The sequence below is a fragment of the Pestalotiopsis fici genome (assembly GCF_000516985.1).
Source record: "Pestalotiopsis fici W106-1 unplaced genomic scaffold PFICI_Scf_11, whole genome shotgun sequence".
In the NCBI taxonomy this organism is placed as follows: Eukaryota; Fungi; Ascomycota; class Sordariomycetes; order Amphisphaeriales; family Sporocadaceae; genus Pestalotiopsis; species Pestalotiopsis fici.
Window position 1 is genome coordinate 652,421 of NW_006917101.1, and position 19,535 is coordinate 671,955.

Sequence of the window (19,535 nt, forward strand, 5' to 3'; positions counted from 1 at the left end):
GGGGGGGGGGAATGATGGATGGCCGGAATACATGTTTACTAACATTACATGCCTACCCGGAGATAACCAATTACTCAATAAGAACGAACCTAAAACTGCCTCCGCTCTTTTATCTTTGGGAGGGGTTGTCGATTGGAATGTAATTTATATTTACTAGTTGTTTCCGATTTTAAAAACTGCCACTTGCGCGAAATCTGTTGTGATGAACGAGGCTATAGTAAGTGAAATGATTGATTATTCGAAAAGGGGTTTGAACGTTGGAATTGTTGCCTTCGAGATTATCTACCATATATATATTGCCAGCGCCAGGAGACTATTGGTCTCAATGTCGCGCTCTGTCGGGTATTGTGATTATTTTATTTCTCCTTGAGAGAGCCTTTCCAAGGATATTCAATCATTACCCGATCTCATAGATGGCTGTGTAGATCGAGACTCAGAAAGCTGCATTTGCTCACTGGTTTGTAACAACGAGTCCACAGATGCAATCCTTTGCAGTTTTTCGCCATGTCCGCACGAAACAGAAAAGCCCCACGCCTGGTTTGACTCATCGTCTTTTGATGGACCGGATGATTGGCGTTTAAAAGCTACTTTTGCCTTGGCGAGTCGTTCAGGCAGTGGCTCTGCGCCGCTGGTTTCTGTCGGTAAGATATCTGCGTCTGAATGCAAATAGTGGGTTGTTCGCAGAATTGTCGAAAACGTAGTTTCATAGGAAGCCGATGCCGAATGTATGCACACCACCCCAGAAATGGCCACCAAGCAGGTTACGCCACACCCAAGGCTATAGGCAATCAAAAGGTTACGCGGTGAGTAAACGTATGCATTCTGAGGTGATCGGACAGTGACGTTCTGTTTAGGTGTTATTGTCTGATTCTGTCTATGAGTGATGTCAGGTTCTTTCGTGGGCAATGTTTAAGAAGCAACGAATAGCTTACAAAAAGTATGAATCGCTAAGCAAGCTCAACGTTGTATTGGTAAATACTTGCTCCAGGGCCTCTGCCGTGCTTAAGTTTGCTATGGTGAGCGGTACCTGTGTTCGGCTAATCACTTCTCGATATTGCAATTCACGGCTCTGAGCAAGAACCGATGTCATGATCTGTGTTTGATAGGGAGTTGCATAGCCGTAGTGTGAAACTTCAATCGTCCCCAGCAACATCTTAGCCAAGGCGTCAAACATTGCTATATACGGCGCTGCGGATAGACAGAGATTTTCCCGCGAATTAGAACACTTGGTCTGTATACTGACTCCTTGTATTTTTTCGATCCGAAAATTCAAATTTTGCTGACCGTTTTCGAAGTTGACCTGGCCAAAGTACGACGAGTTGTAAAGCCCACATTTGATTGTTTTGAAATGTACGGGAAAGTCCGAAGTGGGCTCCGGGACGACCACGTAGATCTTGCTATAGTCTGAGGACATATGATCCAGGGACCGTAAATTGATTTTCTGGTCATTGCTGAAGGAAGAGTTGGCCATCTGCCGAAATGACCAAATAGCGTTTGCAGTATCATTTCCAAGGCATGGATTGACGACCGAGTCACAATTAGGAACAAACCCCACATAATCAATCTGAACGCCACCCATCGAGGCCATCCCATAATCCTCGGTCAAACTTTGATCGAGTGACTGAGCCAACGGGGACGTCGATCGGTCTAGATCCTCGCAAGTGATGGAAGGCCCGTAGAACTCTATTGGATAAGTCGAGTTTGGAAACGGTGGTGGGAGAGCCAGAATCGTCCCTGTCGAAGCGACTGAGAATAATAATCTCAAAATGCGCGCAGCAGGCGCCTGATAAAGATTATCTGACATCTGCAATTGGGCATATTTGAGAGGGTACGAATAATCGGGGATCGGTACAGGCATGGTGATGTTGTCTTCTCGCAGTTGACTGGCTGGCTCAATGATAAGGGTGGCTGGAGTGACAATTGCAGTAAGGGGAAGTGCCCTACAATCTCGTAAGTAAGGGCACCATTGGGGGATGCCAGGTGCCATATACCATATCGCCAAAGCGACCACGATTACTATTGGTCGTGTCCTCCAGAGCTCCCATACAGTAAGATCCCAAATGTTGTGGAGAACGCCCAGTATCGCATCAACACCCTTTATACTTGTGGTCGTCGATTTGAGATTATGCCATATCAACTGAACATATGCCGATCCGATAGAGGCGGATAAAAGGGCGCGCACGAGGAATGAAAGGCCAGTCCCTATTCGCAAATACCATTCCTGCTGAGACGGGCTCCTGACGATTTCGCCATCAAGAGACGCATAGAACAGATGATGGCCGACGGCAAAGATTATGCCCAAAAGCAAGTTGGTAACGATCAGAATTAATGTAGTGTTTGCAAGCATGGTTAATCTGTGTTCATAGGTTGAGAATGAGATGATCGTGCTGGTGACTGGTAGTTTTGGGTAGTTTTATGGTTTTTAATCCAGGTCTATGACAAAAGTCTCTGCTGAAGGGCGGTGGTACACATGTGTATGTGTAAGGTCTCTACATAGCTTGCTTCCGAAAATAGCAGCATGCTGTACTACCACCGTGGTGGCAGTGAATTGGAATAAGAAAAAAGAACAAGCACACATGGGGGCAAGAAATTAACAATACAGATCAACTTGAAATGCATTATCAAGCGGATACAACTGGGTATAATCAGCAATTAACTAGGCATCTGGCATTTTCAGTACACGATTATTGACTGTCTATTTGAGTATGAGGCCTGAACTGCCTTATCGTGTTCTATAAGAAGCGCGCTGACAGGGGTGATGGATAGCTGCAGTTAGCCACCGAGCCAAATCACAATTCAGCCCCATTTAGGTCCCGCATGTGCCGAATAAAATGCCTTGTTCCCTCTCGCCCAACCGCTTATTGTGGCTGAGACGCAGAAGACCTCTCGATTAAACGTTTTTGGTCCTACTTTTACTTTGGTAACTTGATTTCATGAAGAGGAATGCATCTAGCTAAGAAGCCATTTGTCGCCAACTCTGAACCCCTCCGGAAATGGGTCCGTAGGGTGCAGAATGACCTGCTTGAATGCCGTGATCCAGGCTGTGCCTTTCACGGCCGGCACGATTGCATCATATTCGCCAATCTTGGTTTCGCTCTTGACCGTTCCACGAAAATTGGTTCCAATGATGCTGCGGTGCATAAAGGACTCCCCAACACCTAGTTGCCCCCGCTTGTGAAGCACAGCCAGCCGGGCACAAGTGCCTGTTCCGCAGGGACTTCGATCTAGTCTTCCTGGTGACACCACGACCGTATTGGTGGCAACCTTGCCAGCCTCGTTGATGATCAGAGGCTCTGTGAATTCCAGAACGGTGACGCCGTGGATGGCCGGGTTGTCTGGGTGAACGGGATTGGTTTGTGCCTGGACGGCGCGCTTGATGCGTTCTCCTATATCGACCAATTCTCGCCCGTTGGCGGGTTGTAGGGACAACCCTGGGCTTGTCGCGTCTGCCAATGCGTACCACATGCCTCCCCAGGCAATATCGACTTTAACAGGAGAGTCAAATCCCGGAACTTGGATATCGAGGTCGAGGCCGTATACAAAAGCCGGAACGTTCTCGAATTCGACTGCTTTGACTTTTCCCGCTTCACAGTCAGCCGTGATAGTGACAAGACCAGCAGGTGCATCGAGAATCATCTTTGTCGTTGGCTCTTGCATGGGGACCATGCCCGTCTCGAGTAATACCGTCGAAGTGGCAATGGTGTTGGCTCCCGACATGGCCGGATACTCCTCATGCTCCATGATGATGAAGCCTGCATCGGCTTTAGGGTTACATTTTGGTAGTATGACATTGCAGCACATGGCGGATGAGCCCCGGGGTTCGTTGAGCAAAAGGTTGCGTAAATGGTCCGACTTTTGCCAAAAATAATTCATCTTCTCAAACATGGTCCTGCCGGGAACATCGAGGACACCGCCGGTAACGACGTCGCAGACCTCTCCCGCGCAGTGGATGCCGACCACGTTGAATGTCCGTCCGATGGCCATTATTATTTGCTGTCAATACTATGGTATGAGTGCTGTGATGAGAACGCTATTGATACCTGCATAGGTTACGCCATGTTATAGCATATTATAGTCGAAGCCCAAGACATTCAGCGACCCTCCACCCCCACCTTAAGTCATGCATTGGATTACCATAAAAGTCATTTGACTTGAGTCTCTATGGAGCTGGAAGTCTACCACTACTATGATACGTAGTATTGTGCGAGTAAATCTGATTGGACCTGTCAGACCGGAGTGGGTCCCGACCATTGGTATCGGAATTGCCTCCGAAGTGGTTCGGCTTTCATGCACATATTCTGCAGATCTACACTACGTACCTGAGTACGTAGTAGGCACTCACTTGTGAGAAAATATGATCACTCAGATATAGTCAAGAGCTGGCATCTTGCACTCACTATTGAGACAATGCACAAGACCTCGGCACTTGGATTCTGCAACACGCCAGTTTGTCAAAATAATACTCTTTCGGCTTCCTTGATCCGAATGACAATTATCTTTTCTTCACGACCGCAAAACTGACAAGAGCAATTACATTGAGACGACAATACTCTGCCGCTATGGGCCAGTTCTTGATACTCAGCGATTCCACCGTTCACGACATACTCATCGATCTTAGAAAAGACCAAATTCTTCATATTCGCGATGCGCTCGTACAATGCCTAACGGAATTTTCCACCGGATCGGAACGCGAGTACCAACCGCCAGTGGGAATTGTTAACCGTCCAGAAGGCAACAAAACCCTATTTCGACCGTTCACCTCTGCGAGCAGTGTGGGCGTCAAAGTGATTGTAGACCCACCGCCATCATCTCCAGCCGCTGGCGCTCTGCACGGTATCCTCGCCATTTGCGATCTCAATGGAATACCTACGGGCATGTTGAATGCTGAAGAGATCACGGGGTATAGAACTGCGTTGAGTGCCTTGGTTCCCTTTCTGTGGCGACGCTGCGTGGAGAATATCGTCGTCTTTGGTGCGGGCAGACAGGCACTGTGGCATCTGCGACTGGCACTCGCGCTTCGAGGCGACGAGATCAAGTCCATCACCATACTCAATCGGTCTGCTCAGCGTGCACAAGGCCTACTTGCAGAGATTCTTCAAGAGAATGAGAAGCACTGGGGATCCCCAGCTCGCATGAAATACCTGGATCCATCGTACGTTGGGTACAAGTCAGAGATGAGCACTCATCTGGGGACTGCCGACGCGATATTTTGCACAGTAGGCACTACTGCGCCTGTATTCTCTGCTGAGAGCGTATTAGATGCCAAACGGAGACGGCTTCCTTACATATCCGCCGTGGGTTCATGGCAACAGAATATGTTGGAGTTGGATCCCAATCTTTTGAGACGAGTTCGCAAACCTGAAAATGGCTACAGGCTGGACGAGCAAGTGGGTGGTTCGGTACTGGTTGACGATCGGATTGGCGCATTGGAGCACTCTGGTGAGATTGTTCAGAGTGAGCTCGATGCAAGCGACATTATCGAGATCGGTCAAATTGAGCAGTTGCGAAGTTCTGAAAACTCAAAGCAGCTCCATGAATGGCTTGAGGATGGTCTTTTGGTGTACAAGAGTATTGGAGTCAGCACTACAGACCTTGCGGCTGGAAGAGCTGTTCTTGCTTTGGCCACGGCCAAAGGCGTTGGAGTTCAGTTAGATAACTTTTGAATTGAAACTCTTTCATGATCACCAACTTTTTCAATACTAGTGGCTATCCTTGATAGACTTGGCAACCGATATATCTGTCAGGGTGCTTGAACACCGTTCAAGAACTGCACTTGTGTTGTGTGGTGAACTTGCAGTTGTCGCAAGCAAGCCAGAACCGCACATCATCACTGGGCAATGCCTATATCCACGCAGAAGTCTGCAGCAACCAATACAACCAAGGCTGGAATTCTGAGACGGCCATTGTCGTAGAGGTATTGTGCATTCAAAGTTTTAATTCAGTGCGCTGGCCTACAAATTTGCCTGCAGATCTTGAGTATACAGCTCAGGTACTTCCAGAATTGTCCGCGCATGACCATGCACTGGACCCTCCCTCAGTAGTGTATGACGTTATAATGTCTGCGATAGTTCCATATGTGCCCGCGACCATGAGAAAGGTTCCCGAAAGTATCACGAAGACGCTCCAAACGACCATTGCCCACCACTTGATTGAGCGGCTTTTTGCGCCCCAATTGTCGTACAGCCACATGGCGCCCATGGGTTGAAACGACATCAAAGTGCCCAACAAGGCGCCAACCAATGATACGAGTCCTGAGAAAACCGGAATAGCGCTGGCAATGATATATGCCACTAGAGATATGGCAAAAGTACAGCCAAGCCACACGGACCAGTGAATGAACGAATTGGCAGTAAGATGTTTCGAGCCACGCAAGGCTCGCACAAAGATGTATTTGCTAGGCAACTGTTCATTGGTCAGTATCCAGCTATGTCCAAATAATTGTGAGAGTCTTACATGAGCTGTGATGATGCCTGACACCAACAAACCAGGAAGAGCAATACCATAGGCCACCTTCTTGACCAAAGGTCCAGCGGATCCAGGCGCAGGAGTGGCGACATAAGAACCGCAATAGTAATAGATCACAATACCCACGATACAGTACGTGACTGTAACAACCGTCTGGCAAACCATGAGGGAGCGTGTATAGTGGCGCGGGTCTCGCATCTCGGAAGCAATGCTGAAGAATCCAGGTGTTCCGGCGTAAGCAAAGACAAGGGAGGAAACGGCCGAGATTGCGTTCGTAAATGATGGGTTTCCCACAACTTGGTAGTCTGTAACCCAAGTTCCGGTTTGCGGCGCAGCATATGGACGATCCTCGACAGCTACAGCAATAGTCACGGTAAAGACTGCGGAAGCGCGACCATCAGTAAAAGTCAAGAGTGAGTCTCTCAATGATGGAAGAGGACTTACCGGCAGTCAGTATACAGACAATGCCAACCCACGCGAGCCAACTAATCTTTCCCAGCGTGCGAATGCTGGACAGGCAAAATATGACAATGGCGGCGACGGCGACAAAAACGGCTGTACAGGTACCGTGCTCCGAAAGGGCATTCAATGCAATGGACATGCTCAGCATTGCTGAACCAGCAACGAAAATCCAGTCTAATGAAAACGCCATGTCAGCTACCCAGTTGTGTGATTCGAATCAAACAGCCCAGACTTACACAAGATAAAGGCCCCACCCAGGACGTTGCGCCCAATGGTACCAAAGAGTAGGTAGCCAACATCGTCGATACCGTAAACCTCGGGGTGGTTTATCTTGAAAACTCCAATGATATAATCTGACCATGTAGTGATTGCAGCAATAGCGCACATGACGATGACTCCCGGGACCAGGCCAAGAACGTCAAAGGTGTATGGAATCGACAAGACACCAAGACCGATCTGAGTCTTCATCATCAAGACTGATGTGCCTATCCACCCAACCTGCAATCATGCATCAGCATACAGTGTTACACCTTGTATGCCATGGCAGCTTGAGGATTGTGTCGTGATCAATAAGGGTGACATACATTGCGATAGTTTGGACCACCCTCGGTAATTTCTCCAAAGACAGCATCGTGGGTTGTTGCCTTGGGTTCCAGGCTTTCGCCGATATGCCCAACCCCGTGTGAAGGCGCGGGATAGATATCCTGGCCATCGCCCTTGGCCTCGTGTTCTTTTGTCGTGTCAGACATGTCGGGCTCTAGTGGCCATAAATTAGGAAGTTGTGGAGAAAGCAGGAGAAACCTTCCTCATTGATAAATATGAACCAAGTGTCACGGTATATCTTTAGGGCTTTCACAAGTAACAAAAGGTAAGGGAGTCGTGATGAGCAATTAATTGTACGACTATTTATACCTAGCCGCGAGCTCGCATGTTGACGCTTGGCGCAGTTGCCCAGGATAAACGGGTTGTTTTATCTACCGAACTAGCAGGGGACTTACTGTGGCATTTCTCCTGACAGAAAGATAACGACCAACTCAGTCATGGGAAGAACTGATGTCATGTTGGGAGATGCCTGGGTAAAAAGAGAATGGGTGCAGCCCCCGGTACTGCATACTAACTTTGGCGTTGTGGAGTTGCATTCTGCTCTACACTAGACTGACTAGCAAGATTTCCCCAGGTTCTTCCCCATTTATGGTTTGGCGGAAGAAATTACCGAATCATGTACCGTGGTACCAAAGAACTTTGCGTACCTAGGCACACGACGAGTACACTACGCAGTGCGCAGGGGGCTGATAACCCAGTTGCCCAGTGTCGAGATCGTAACGTCCCTATCTGGAAACGAATTGGGCCACCCCCGGACGGACGCATTGATCGGCCTTACCTCGAAGACCCGCTACGGGGACGGTTCCGGTGTGCCAGTACGTAATGGCAATTATACCAGTCAAACTCCCATAGCACGGGAGGTCATCCGTTCATTCTGTGTCGAAAAGGGAAAGGATCGGTTCAAATCCCTCATGTATCCGCGGCTCTTTACTACAATACATAAAACAATACTGCCGAACGAGAAATTATGACATGGAATTGCAACTACGTCATTTGCAACGCCTGTCCTACAAGTGAAGAGATACACACATGAAAGGTGTACTAATATCTGTACGCAATCTTTTCCAATCTTCTCCCTATCAGTCAAAAAGGTCCTTTACTTCTTGAAATGCTGTGCAGCCAGACCACTTAATCTGCTTAGGCGGGCGCGGTAACTTTCCCGATTTGAGTTTTCAGCCACCGCATGTGGACCCGATACGCGCTACTCTGCTGCATGATTTCCCAAGTCACGGGACAGGCAAGCCTACCACTACTACCTAGGCAAATGTACTTTGTACCTAGTTTAGATTGTACTCGAGAGTGTTTACTATGTAAAAGTGCCGGATCCTACAGGGAAAGCGACCGCCGTGGAAGAGGCAACAACTGCCTGATACGTCTTGCACTGATAGTATTGAGGGTAGTTGGGGACATGGTGCTAAACCTATTCGAAAAGAGATTATAAAATCTCATCTAATAAATAGCTGTATAATAAAGATATGATATCTCGAGGTCCATTAGATCAATCAGTAAGGCGCCAATTGGACGCGACAAGCAAGAAAGCAAGAAGAGTAAGCGTCGGATATTTGCGACATTCAAAATACAAGGGGACAAGAAAAAGGAGAAGCCGACTGAGGGATAACCGCAAGTGCTTAGTTATGGCGTCACAAGTCCAATTTGGGTCGCACTTGAAAATCAAAGCCAGTGACAGGGTGGTTGATGGAAGAGCTGGAACATCCGATGCGGTGTTTCGGGAGGCGAGGAATGAACAGATCCTGCTCAACGTACATCACAGTCCCGAATTTGGTTTCTGACTGTTACTATTGGGCTCTTGCAGAAGCCGTGAAGGATTTGCCAACGTGTGCAGCATGATGCCTTTCTTTCACAAATGTATTATGCAACACTACTCCCTTGTGGTTCTCTGATCCAGTTGCACGCAGTTATTCTTGTGATATTGCTTATAAAGTCTACAGCTGCATATGCATGCCTGATGAGGATTTATGTATATTCTTCGACAGTCTCAGCCACACACACCAATTCATGCTTGTTCTCGCCATAATCGAAATAGATGATATATGGTCTACACAAATTTCCAATCTATCAGGCACAAATACATAGCCGTAGAGGATTAATTAGAGAGCTCAAGCTGTTCTCGAACCCAAAACATGCATCACGTTGCATCCTAATTATATTCAGCAGGGGGGAAAAAGGCGCAGCAAGATCGAGTCATTCGCTCACATACGACAAGGTCTGTCTAGTCACGTTCAAGTCTCCTGAATGGATGCTGCTGTAGTTTCGGGCGCCCACAAAATCTATCATGACCTGCCCAGACATACAGATTCGTGCTTATCATGTTTTTGTTGGTATGCAAATTTACCAAGACTTTCATCGCTGTAGATAGGAGACGACAAATTCGCATCCATAGAGATAAGACTAGGTCATGTACCCTTTCAGCATATCTCGTCATTTCTGGTTTTTATTGAATAGATTTGTAAAATGATTTAATTCACATTAATACATTTTTTTGAATACATCCATAGTCAGATAAGATTAAGATATGAAACATTCTAGATTTGTCTTATCCATACTTGTACAGTGGGTAAGTGTATGTTCATCATCCTACCGTCACTCGTGGAAAGTTCGGGATGAATAGCTTGTCATCGCCCCCAATGGAACATACAAAATGGATCCAATGTATTCGAAGCTGAATCTGGCTGCTCTACGCACGTCGGACAACTCGGCACCGGGCAGTTCTCCGAACCGTTCCAAATTTCATCCGTTCCGAATGAGAATTCCCTTGTGTGAAGCACCAGGCTTTCTGAGCTCGGAATCGGTTGCGGGGCCGGAAAACCCGGTATATCTGGGCCTGCATGAGGATCAAAGACTTGGTTGCCGATACCCCCTTTCTTGGTCAAGCTGAAATATCTCACATCATCTTTGTACATCATTCGATTGACAATGCAAGGTTACGGAGACATATATCCTCGTATCGCACACGATAAGCGTTGATCCGAACGGTCGCTTTTCCGAACCCCACAAAGGCAACTGACGATGATAAATATAATACTATACAAAAATACGATTGATAATTTATTCTCAAAAGTAAGCTTGGCTCTCAGGTGTTCTGAACATGGAATACTACGGGAATATATACATTCAATTCTGCTCCCATGGCGCCTGTGGGGTTTCGACAGCCAGTCATGACTTACTATCAACGTACTTGATTGATAGTCCTGCGGAAAGATTGGGAATTATATATATCAGGATCCTGATGAATCTTTTTATTTTATCGTTCGGCAGTGTCGCTCGCGTGTTGTTGACTGCATTGCATGTACCCATTCCGGGGGTATTCTGCTGCTTGCGTTTGGGCGCAGAAAGACTTGTAAAACCCAAGCAGTTTCCTGCCACATCGACTACATAAAATGATTCGCGACAGGCCGAATATGGTGACTCGTCTTCGAAAGGGACAGGATGTTGGTTGGGTTTTGCCTTGTTCGCGACGCCCATTTCCGTAGGTCTTATCAGGAGGAGCTGCTAATGCTTCACCTCTGGCAGAACAACCATGACCATTTGCAGACATGCCTCTACCCTCTTAATATTTCCATCATCTTCGGATGGAGAAGCTACCATATATCATATTCAGCCATCGTCTGTGGCATCCAGTCCCTGTCTATGTCATCAATGGAATTGACCAAGTCCATAATATTGTTGGCCATGAATGATCCAAATGTGCCAGTGTCTTCCATCGCAGCGTTGTACAGTTCTCCTATTGATGTAAGACTGGGCTCCACTGTCATCGACACAAATAAAGCTCGTGGATCATTTTGATACGGGACACTGCCATTAGACCCTTCATCCAAGCCGCCCATCGTTGTGTGGCTTGGAGTGATGTTCAAGCCTGCCAATAACCGGCCCAATTGCTTGAGTTCCGAGATATGTAGCATGGATAATTCGTTACCATTGGCATATAGATTGCCTAGTATTGATCTGGCCTTTTGAAGCCAATCTGAGCCATTGACAATCAAGCTTGCATCGACGGTTGAGGCAATCATAATGATGATCGCAGCCATGGATGCCGATTCCAAATCAAAAGGTAACACTGAATCTAGTAGAAAAGAGGATCAGACTTGAGATGAACTTCCCGAGGCATGAAAATAATGTCAAAATCAAAGGCCAAAGGAATAAAAACAAGTCCGAGCAAGGTCCGCGTCCCGGCAAAAGTTAATAATGGAAAAGAAGGAAAAGACCAGGCAACAAACGGAATCACTTACCTAAAAGATCATGAGCCAATAGTGTACATAGAATCATGAGCGTTTGCATTGAAGAATCCACGCATATTTCTATCAGATTTCTAGTAGTTTCCGAGGCTTCGAGTTTTGCGCTACAATCTAATGGTGACTCAAGGCGGATCTTCAGGAAGCAGTACAGCAATGGTCGTGTCGCAAGGATGATACTCTGTCGCGGCAGTCGGGATTAGTATCATTTCGCGTTGATCAATGGTCAGAAAGGGTTGTATTTTACCCGGTGATAGTGAAGATGCAAGTGCGCAGAAATTCTCGAGAGGCCACCGGCCGTTGGTTCCAGGCGTATTGGAAACAATCTATGAAGATCGTCCGCAATCTTTGCGACTTTGGCCAGCACATTCCTCGTACTATCTAGGAATTTGCTATTCAATTTGCCGTCAACGCCGTATATGGCTAATGCCCGCGGCACAAATCAGCTCAGTGTGTCTCTTATTTGGATCGCCGATGACCTACTTCTGTTGATATCTGTGGTTACCTGCGACAATCTGATGCGCATACGCAACGCCTCGCGCGGCTGAACCAGACCCGAGAACTTGGGTAATTGAGGATGCACATCATCATCATGGATTGACTGAGGAACGCCTGCCGTGGATGTCATCTCTCGATCCAGGATGTACACGGTCCACCACGCCCGTCTTGATCTTTCTACGAGCTCAACGCCAATTCGCTCTGCCGGCATATCTGTATGCAGACCATGGCCGAGAGCTAAGCGCATAGCTTGGCCAATCTGGTATCAATCAGTCTCAAAAGCTCATAGACCACGTGGGCGGGGATGTTGATATCGACTCGTGAACCTACGTAGTTGTGTGCTGCAATTCTATAGTCGATGCACTGGAGATAGAGCGCAATACAGGTAAGAATCTCTACCGCCTGCAAGGGGTACCGCCATAGCATAATCATATGCGGCAGCCGTTGAAGTGCATTCACAAAGAACTCGGCTCCGGCAGGACATTTTCCTTGTCTTCGCTTATTCTTGAAGGCTTTCCCAAAAGCCAAGATGAGCAGTAGATGAATGTACCACAGCTCATCCAACGAGGCGCTTCCCGGTTGCTTGTAGAATTCATGAAGGGCCGGCATGAATGTGTCATGGTCGAAAAGATGAAACATTTGCCCACAATAGAACTTGACAGTATCTATAAGATGAATTGCGTGATCAATGTCTGGCAAAGCGGGTGGTGTGAGCGATTGAGCAGGTTTTCCGCTCCAGCCCAAGTCGTATGACTGGCCCTCAAAAACGCGATCTATGAGCGGCATGTTTTCGTGAAAGACATGCTCATAAACCATGTTGAGGGTCTTTTGTGTAAAGGACCAGTTCGAAGATGTGCCCAAGTACAATGTTGTGCCGTCATCTGCACTCATAAAGGTTGATTGACCGGTTGTTAGTGGATTCGTTAATGATGTCTCATGTGAGCATGCTGTCGATAGCGTCGTAGCCGCGGCCACGGGCTGTGGTTGCGACGACGTGTCCGGTTGCGCATCAACCGTGGGGGAATATTGGCCTTGTGCCCCAGGTGACTGAGAAATTGCCCCGGAAGAATTCTGATGGGCATCCTCGACACCGGGCTGAGAGGAGGCACTCCGGTGCGAAGCTCTTCTTTCCAATTCTTCAATATAGCTATGGCATGTTTAGCCATGTGTGCACAAGTCTCTACTTGGAACAAAAAACATACCCTTTCGTGACTGTGACTTTTTGATGGCGACTATTGAACCTGCATGGCACGTTTCGCCTCGCACAGGCGCTGCACGGCCTGCCGCCCGACGTCCCCGAGCACCTTGTCTTTTGCTTGCGACATCTTTCACACCTAGAAGAGACACCGGCACGTCAACAGATATTTCTATATTGTATGCGATGGCGGCGTTGATGTGTGAGGGAGTCTGTGGCTTACGCGTTGACTGCCCGTCCTCCCACAGCCCTTACAGCACTAGAATTAGCTTCGGGCTCAGCGGCCGGTGCCGGGTTTGTTGTCATTGCGGGGGTTGGTTACTCAGATCCGCTTATTGCGCAATCGCCGCATTTCCAAGTGAGCCGAGTGAATGGGAGGTTGCAAGACATCAAGTCACCATTCGGAGCAGTTTACAACATGGACAGAACATGGCATAGTCACTTGTCCTGCTCACTGAACTGGCGGGGAATAAGTCACAGCTATGGGGTATAAATTAGAGGAATATTATTCGGGCTACCCCCCCTCCGTTATCCGGGCTTGGTTACCTGACCCCACCCATATAATTCCCAGCTATAGAGCACCCTGCATTAGTTAGTATAACTAAATATGGCCTAATTCGTTTAAATCCGATAAGTTTGCAAAAAGCATATAATTATATAAGAAGTGGCCCGTGCGTTAATTTATTTACTTAGTTATTATTTAAAAAAGGATTATTAAAGACGTCGTCGTCGTCGATTACTATTAGATGGTGGATTATAATTCCCATATACTGGGGTATGCTTAAGCACACGGATTAACCCTATAATATTTAAATAAATATACGGGACCTTTTAGGGATTAGCCGGGGCTATTTAAATAAGCGTATACCTTATTAAAATTAAAAGGCGTAAAATATAAATTAATATATTATATAATTAATATTTATATTAAATTAGTTTAAATTTTAATAGGAAAATATTATTTTAATTAATAATTAAAAATTTTAATATTTTCGCTAAAATTACAAAAATAATAATTACGAAAAAAGCCGGAATCGGCTTAATAATATTATTAAAAATAACCTCCGATTAAAATAATTAAAAATATATATTTTAAATTTAGGTATAAATTGCCAGATTAATTAATTATTTTAAAAATAAAACGATTTTAATTAAAATTTTAATTAAACCGGATATAAAAAAAACTAAATATATAAAAACCGCGGTAACGATTTTTAAAATTATAAATAAAAGCGACGATCCGAGTATTTAAAATAAAAAAAACGGGGAATAAATAATAATAAATTTTATTAAAAAAGGTTAAAAATCGTTTAATTTCGATTATAATTATTATAAAATAAAAAAGGCTATATACGCTAAATAATATATAGCGATTAAAAAAATTATAAAATAAATAATTATTATAATTTCTCTAAATTTTTTTTTTATATATTACTTAATTAATAAGCCTTTATATAAATAATACAAAAATTTAAAGGCTCGCTATAGCAAATTAGCTATAAATAATAAAAAAAAAGCAAAAAAATAATATTTAAAAGCTTTTAAGCCTTTAAAAATATTAAAAAAAGCTATTAATTAAATTAATAAATAAAAAATAATTATAGCGAAAGCTTAAATAAAATAAATAATTAAAATATAAAATAATTCGGTTTAAGTTATAAATTTCCTAAATATAATTATTTTAATTATATTATAATAGGCCGTTTTTTATTAAATTTATAAAAAATAAAATATTTTAAATAAAAATTTAAAATATTAGGTAATAAATAACGACTTTTATAAAAGCTTAAATATTTAATAGCTAATTAGGCTAAAAATTAAAAAAAGCGCTTTTATAATTTATGCTAATAAAGCTAAAAAATAGCTTTAAAATAAATAAAATAAAAATATTTATCCTATTAAAAATTAAATGCCTTCCTAATTAAATACGGCTAATTTACGTAAAAAAAAAGGTAAATAAATTATTTATAATAAAAAATAAAAAAATATTAAATACTTTATTTATTATTTTCCTTATATTTTTAATTTATATTTTTACGTATTTTTAAAAAAAGCCTATTTAGGTTTCGTTTTTAAAAATAAAATATAAGCATAAATAAATAAAGCCTTTAAAAAAACCCTAATTTATAAAAATAGGTTCGCAATATAAAAAGGATTAAAATTAACCGAATTAGCATATTATAAATAACTAAAAAAAATCGCTCCCGATTAATATAAATTAATAAAACGGACGATTAATAATAAACGTATAAAATAATTTTATAATATTTATAAAAAACTATTTTTTACGCTATTTAGTTATTTTAAATTTAGCAATAATAATTTTAATTATAAATATAAAAAAAAGGCTTATTAATTATAAATAAGCTTTTAATTACGATTTTATTTAATTAAGCGACCGGAAATTATTTATTTACGGATACGGTATAATAATTATATAGCTCGGATTTAAAATATTATTATTAAATAATATAATTTATTATTTTAGGCTATTAATTATATTAATATTATTTTGTTAATTATAAAAATAAAAATATTACTAGGATAATAAAAACGATTTTATAATATTACGCAAAAAAAATAAATTTTTAATTAATATATTTTAAAACCGATATAAATAATACGTTTTCGAATATAGACTTTATAAATTATTTTTAGCGTTATTTGCTATTTACCGGAAAAAATATATAATATAAATAAAAAAACTATTATTAATTAAAAAAGCTATACGATAATATTATAAAATAGGATATTTAAGCCCGGTAGCTTTCGAATATTTTATTTATTTATTTTAAAAGGTAAAAATTAAAAGACTAATTATAATAAAATATAAAGCCTACGCATTTATAAAAATTACGCGTTAATTACGGCGAGCGCTACGGCTAATTAACGAAAATTATAGCGAATAACTAGCTATAAATTTTTATAATTATATTAAAAAAATCGAAAATTATATATCCTAAATATTAATTATTTATCGGCAAACGGAATATATATAAAATTATTATTTTATAAAAAAGATTACGGTTATATTAATTAACGTTTTCCGATCGTTTTTAAATATAATAAAAACCTAATATAATATTAAAATTAAAATTATCGAATACGATAACGAAATTATAAAAATTAAATAAATAATAAAAAAATACCTCGAAAATAAATATATTAAATTTAAGCCTTTAATATTATATATATAAGCCTAAAATAAAGCTATTAAACGTTTAAAAGGTATAATTAAAAAAAAAATAAATAATGCGTATTAGCGCAAAACTCCTTTATTAACTTTAGCCCGAAATCGGCAAAATCGCGGTATATTTATATAATCGCACGCCGAATTATAATTCCCGATAGCGTATATTATATATAAAATTTTATAAAGTAATTGCGAAAGCAAAAAAAGTTCTAAATCTAAACTATAAGCTTAATTAAACCTATTTTAAAATATTTAAATATAAAGCGTACGTAATAACGCTAACGATATAATAGAAATTTAGCCGTTTATAGCGATTAATACCTAAAATATAAATAGAATATTTAATTAGATATAAATTATTTAATATTTATAAAATTTAAATTTTTAATTAAAATAAATTAATTAATATAAAAAATATAATTATAAATAAAAAAAAATTATACGATAAAAAATAAAATATATTTAAAAACAAATTTTTAAATATTAATATTTAGCTTATCGCCGATTTTATAATTAATTACGCAATATTTAAAAATAAGATCCTATAAAAATTAAAAAATAAAAATACCGCCGTAAAAAATATTTTATTAAATAATAATTAAAACGATTAAAAGGAAAATAATAATTAAAAAAATAAAAAAATAGCGCTAAATAAAAAAAATAAATAATATCTTTTTATTACCGCGAAATTTACCTTTTAAATTTTATTATAAATACTTTTATTAGCTTTATTAATATATAATATAAAAGCGATTATAATTAAAAATACGGCGTTATTAAAAAAAGGACCTAAAATAATCCTATAATAAATAGCTTTTTTAGCTAGTTATAAAGCCGTTTCTAAAATAGGATAAAGCAATAATTAAAACGATAAAGCAAAGCTAAAACGCTTTTTTTATTAAAAGGTAAAAATTTATAAAACGGAAATCCTAGCTCCTTTTAAATAATATTATAAATTATATTATTATCCGTTTAATAAATTATTTTTTTAAGCAAAAACTAATTATTTATAAAATTATAAAAATATATAATTTTAAACTAAAATTAATAAAAAAAATTTATAAATAAAAAACAAATAAATCCTTAATTATATATAAATATATATATATAAATTCGATAAATATAAAAAATTTTAAAAATATAAAACAAAATTCGTCGTTTACGGTAATTAATAGGCGAAATCCTAAAATTAAAAAACTTATACGGCTATATTAGCTAAAAAATTATTTCGCACTTTAATCGCGATTATAGCAAAATTCGATTTTAAATTAATATAATATAACGTAATAAACGCGTTTATATACGCTTTTATTAATTAAAATATATTTATAAAAATACCGGATAAATATCGAAAAAAAAACGTTATATTATTATTAAATAAAGCACTTTATAAATTATAAATATTACTATTATTATAATAAAAAAAGTTTATAAAAACTTTAGCTAAAATCGGTTATATTTAAATATTATATAAATTTTACGCATTTATTAAAAAAAAAATACTAATTTTTTTTTACGTTAATAATATAATTATCGCATATAAAAATAAAAATAAAAAGGCTATTAATTATTTAATATAATATTTTATAAAAAAGTATAAAATTAATAATAGCGAGCTAATATAGTGGTTTTTTAGGATAAAAATAATTAGAAATTATATATCTAAAATAATTTAGTTTTCCTAAAAGGCTTATTTTAAAAAGATCGCTAAATTTATAAATAAAAAAAAGATTTATATAACGCTAATAAATTGCGAAAAATTTATTTTAATATAGGGGCGCTGGAGATGCCCACTAAAAATAGCTATGGAGGCTTAGCTTAAAATGGCTTTATAAATCCCAGAAAGACTTATAAGCCTTTGTTTTTCGTTGCGTTTAGCATATAGGATTATTATCTATTATTTTTTTAATCAAAACTATTCCTATATACTTTAAAATTTTATATATTATTTAATTAAAAACCATATAAAGGCCACAGCCTTACGGCTATCCGTTTTAGGTGGGGGTTGGTTTGGTTTAGTTTTTATTCCTTATTTCAAATAGTGTTTAGCTATAGGATCAAACCTTTCGCATATTAATATAATTATATTTATACGCCGACGATAAGACCTTTTACGATAATTTTTTATAAAGTATTCTTAATAAAATAAATTTAATTAAAATAATAAAAATACTTTTTTGCGGAAATAAGGAAAACCCCGATAATTTGCCCCCTAGCCTAAACGGAAATACTAAAGATCTATCGATACCTAGATAATTATGGTAAAAAAAAAGCCCTTACTCCTTTTATACGCATGGAAAAGCTAGATCGGCGTAATATAATTACGAGCCTAATTATATTAAACCGTAGCTATTCGGTTATTAATATATCGATAATATTTTTACCACTAATACGGCATTTTTAATATATAATATTTTAATTATTTTTATTTATAAAGGAAAAAAAATATAAATTATCCGGTTATCGCATAATTAATTTATATCGCTTAAATATCGGCATTTTAGGCCTATCTATACGATATATAACGAATTTTATTATTTTAGTTTAATATTTACTAAATATAAATATTACCAAAATTTTATAAAATATATTTATTAAATATAAAAAAAAATTAATTAAATAATTACTAATTTTAAAAATTAAGCCTAAAATTATACGGTTTAACCGGTATTTTCGGTTTAATACTTAACTTTATTATTAAACGCAAATATTACTAAAAAACCAGATATAATTACTAAATATAAATTAAAGGCTAATAGATTAATTAATAATAACTAAAAAAAGCTCGAAAATCGTAAAATTAAATAATTAATTTCGGCAATTATTTTAAATATATTCCGGAAATATAACCCCGGATAAGATAAAAAGC

General features: G+C 39.4%; 5 protein-coding genes across 5 annotated transcripts; 1 reads left to right on the plus strand and 4 right to left on the minus strand.

Moving 5' to 3' along the window:
* Window positions 1-928: 928 nt before the first annotated feature.
* On the minus strand, window positions 929-2,347 carry PFICI_13200 (uncharacterized protein; the record flags this gene model as incomplete). Its single annotated transcript, XM_007841781.1, has 2 exons — window positions 929-1,940; window positions 1,992-2,347. 2 exons carry the CDS (start codon window positions 2,345-2,347, stop codon window positions 929-931), a joined length of 1,368 nt encoding a protein of 455 aa, XP_007839972.1.
* Window positions 2,348-2,949: 602 nt separating this feature from the next.
* Window positions 2,950-3,984, minus strand: PFICI_13201 (uncharacterized protein; the record flags this gene model as incomplete). The annotated part of the gene is made up of 1 exon (XM_007841782.1): window positions 2,950-3,984. The coding sequence occupies one exon, from the start codon at window positions 3,982-3,984 to the stop codon at window positions 2,950-2,952; it is 1,035 nt and encodes a 344-aa protein (XP_007839973.1).
* A 575-nt stretch (window positions 3,985-4,559) lies between these two features.
* Window positions 4,560-5,663, plus strand: PFICI_13202 (uncharacterized protein; the record flags this gene model as incomplete). The annotated part of the gene is made up of 1 exon (XM_007841783.1): window positions 4,560-5,663. The coding sequence occupies one exon, from the start codon at window positions 4,560-4,562 to the stop codon at window positions 5,661-5,663; it is 1,104 nt and encodes a 367-aa protein (XP_007839974.1).
* Window positions 5,664-5,985: 322 nt separating this feature from the next.
* Window positions 5,986-7,676, minus strand: PFICI_13203 (uncharacterized protein; the record flags this gene model as incomplete). Its single annotated transcript, XM_007841784.1, has 5 exons — window positions 5,986-6,402; window positions 6,454-6,845; window positions 6,910-7,101; window positions 7,164-7,425; window positions 7,512-7,676. The coding sequence occupies 5 exons, from the start codon at window positions 7,674-7,676 to the stop codon at window positions 5,986-5,988; spliced, it is 1,428 nt and encodes a 475-aa protein (XP_007839975.1).
* A 3,453-nt stretch (window positions 7,677-11,129) lies between these two features.
* On the minus strand, window positions 11,130-13,779 carry PFICI_13204 (uncharacterized protein; the record flags this gene model as incomplete). The annotated part of the gene is made up of 6 exons (XM_007841785.1): window positions 11,130-11,611; window positions 11,778-11,961; window positions 12,028-12,203; window positions 12,264-12,537; window positions 12,609-13,425; window positions 13,697-13,779. The coding sequence occupies 6 exons, from the start codon at window positions 13,777-13,779 to the stop codon at window positions 11,130-11,132; spliced, it is 2,016 nt and encodes a 671-aa protein (XP_007839976.1).
* Between the last annotated feature and the right edge of the window lie 5,756 nt (window positions 13,780-19,535).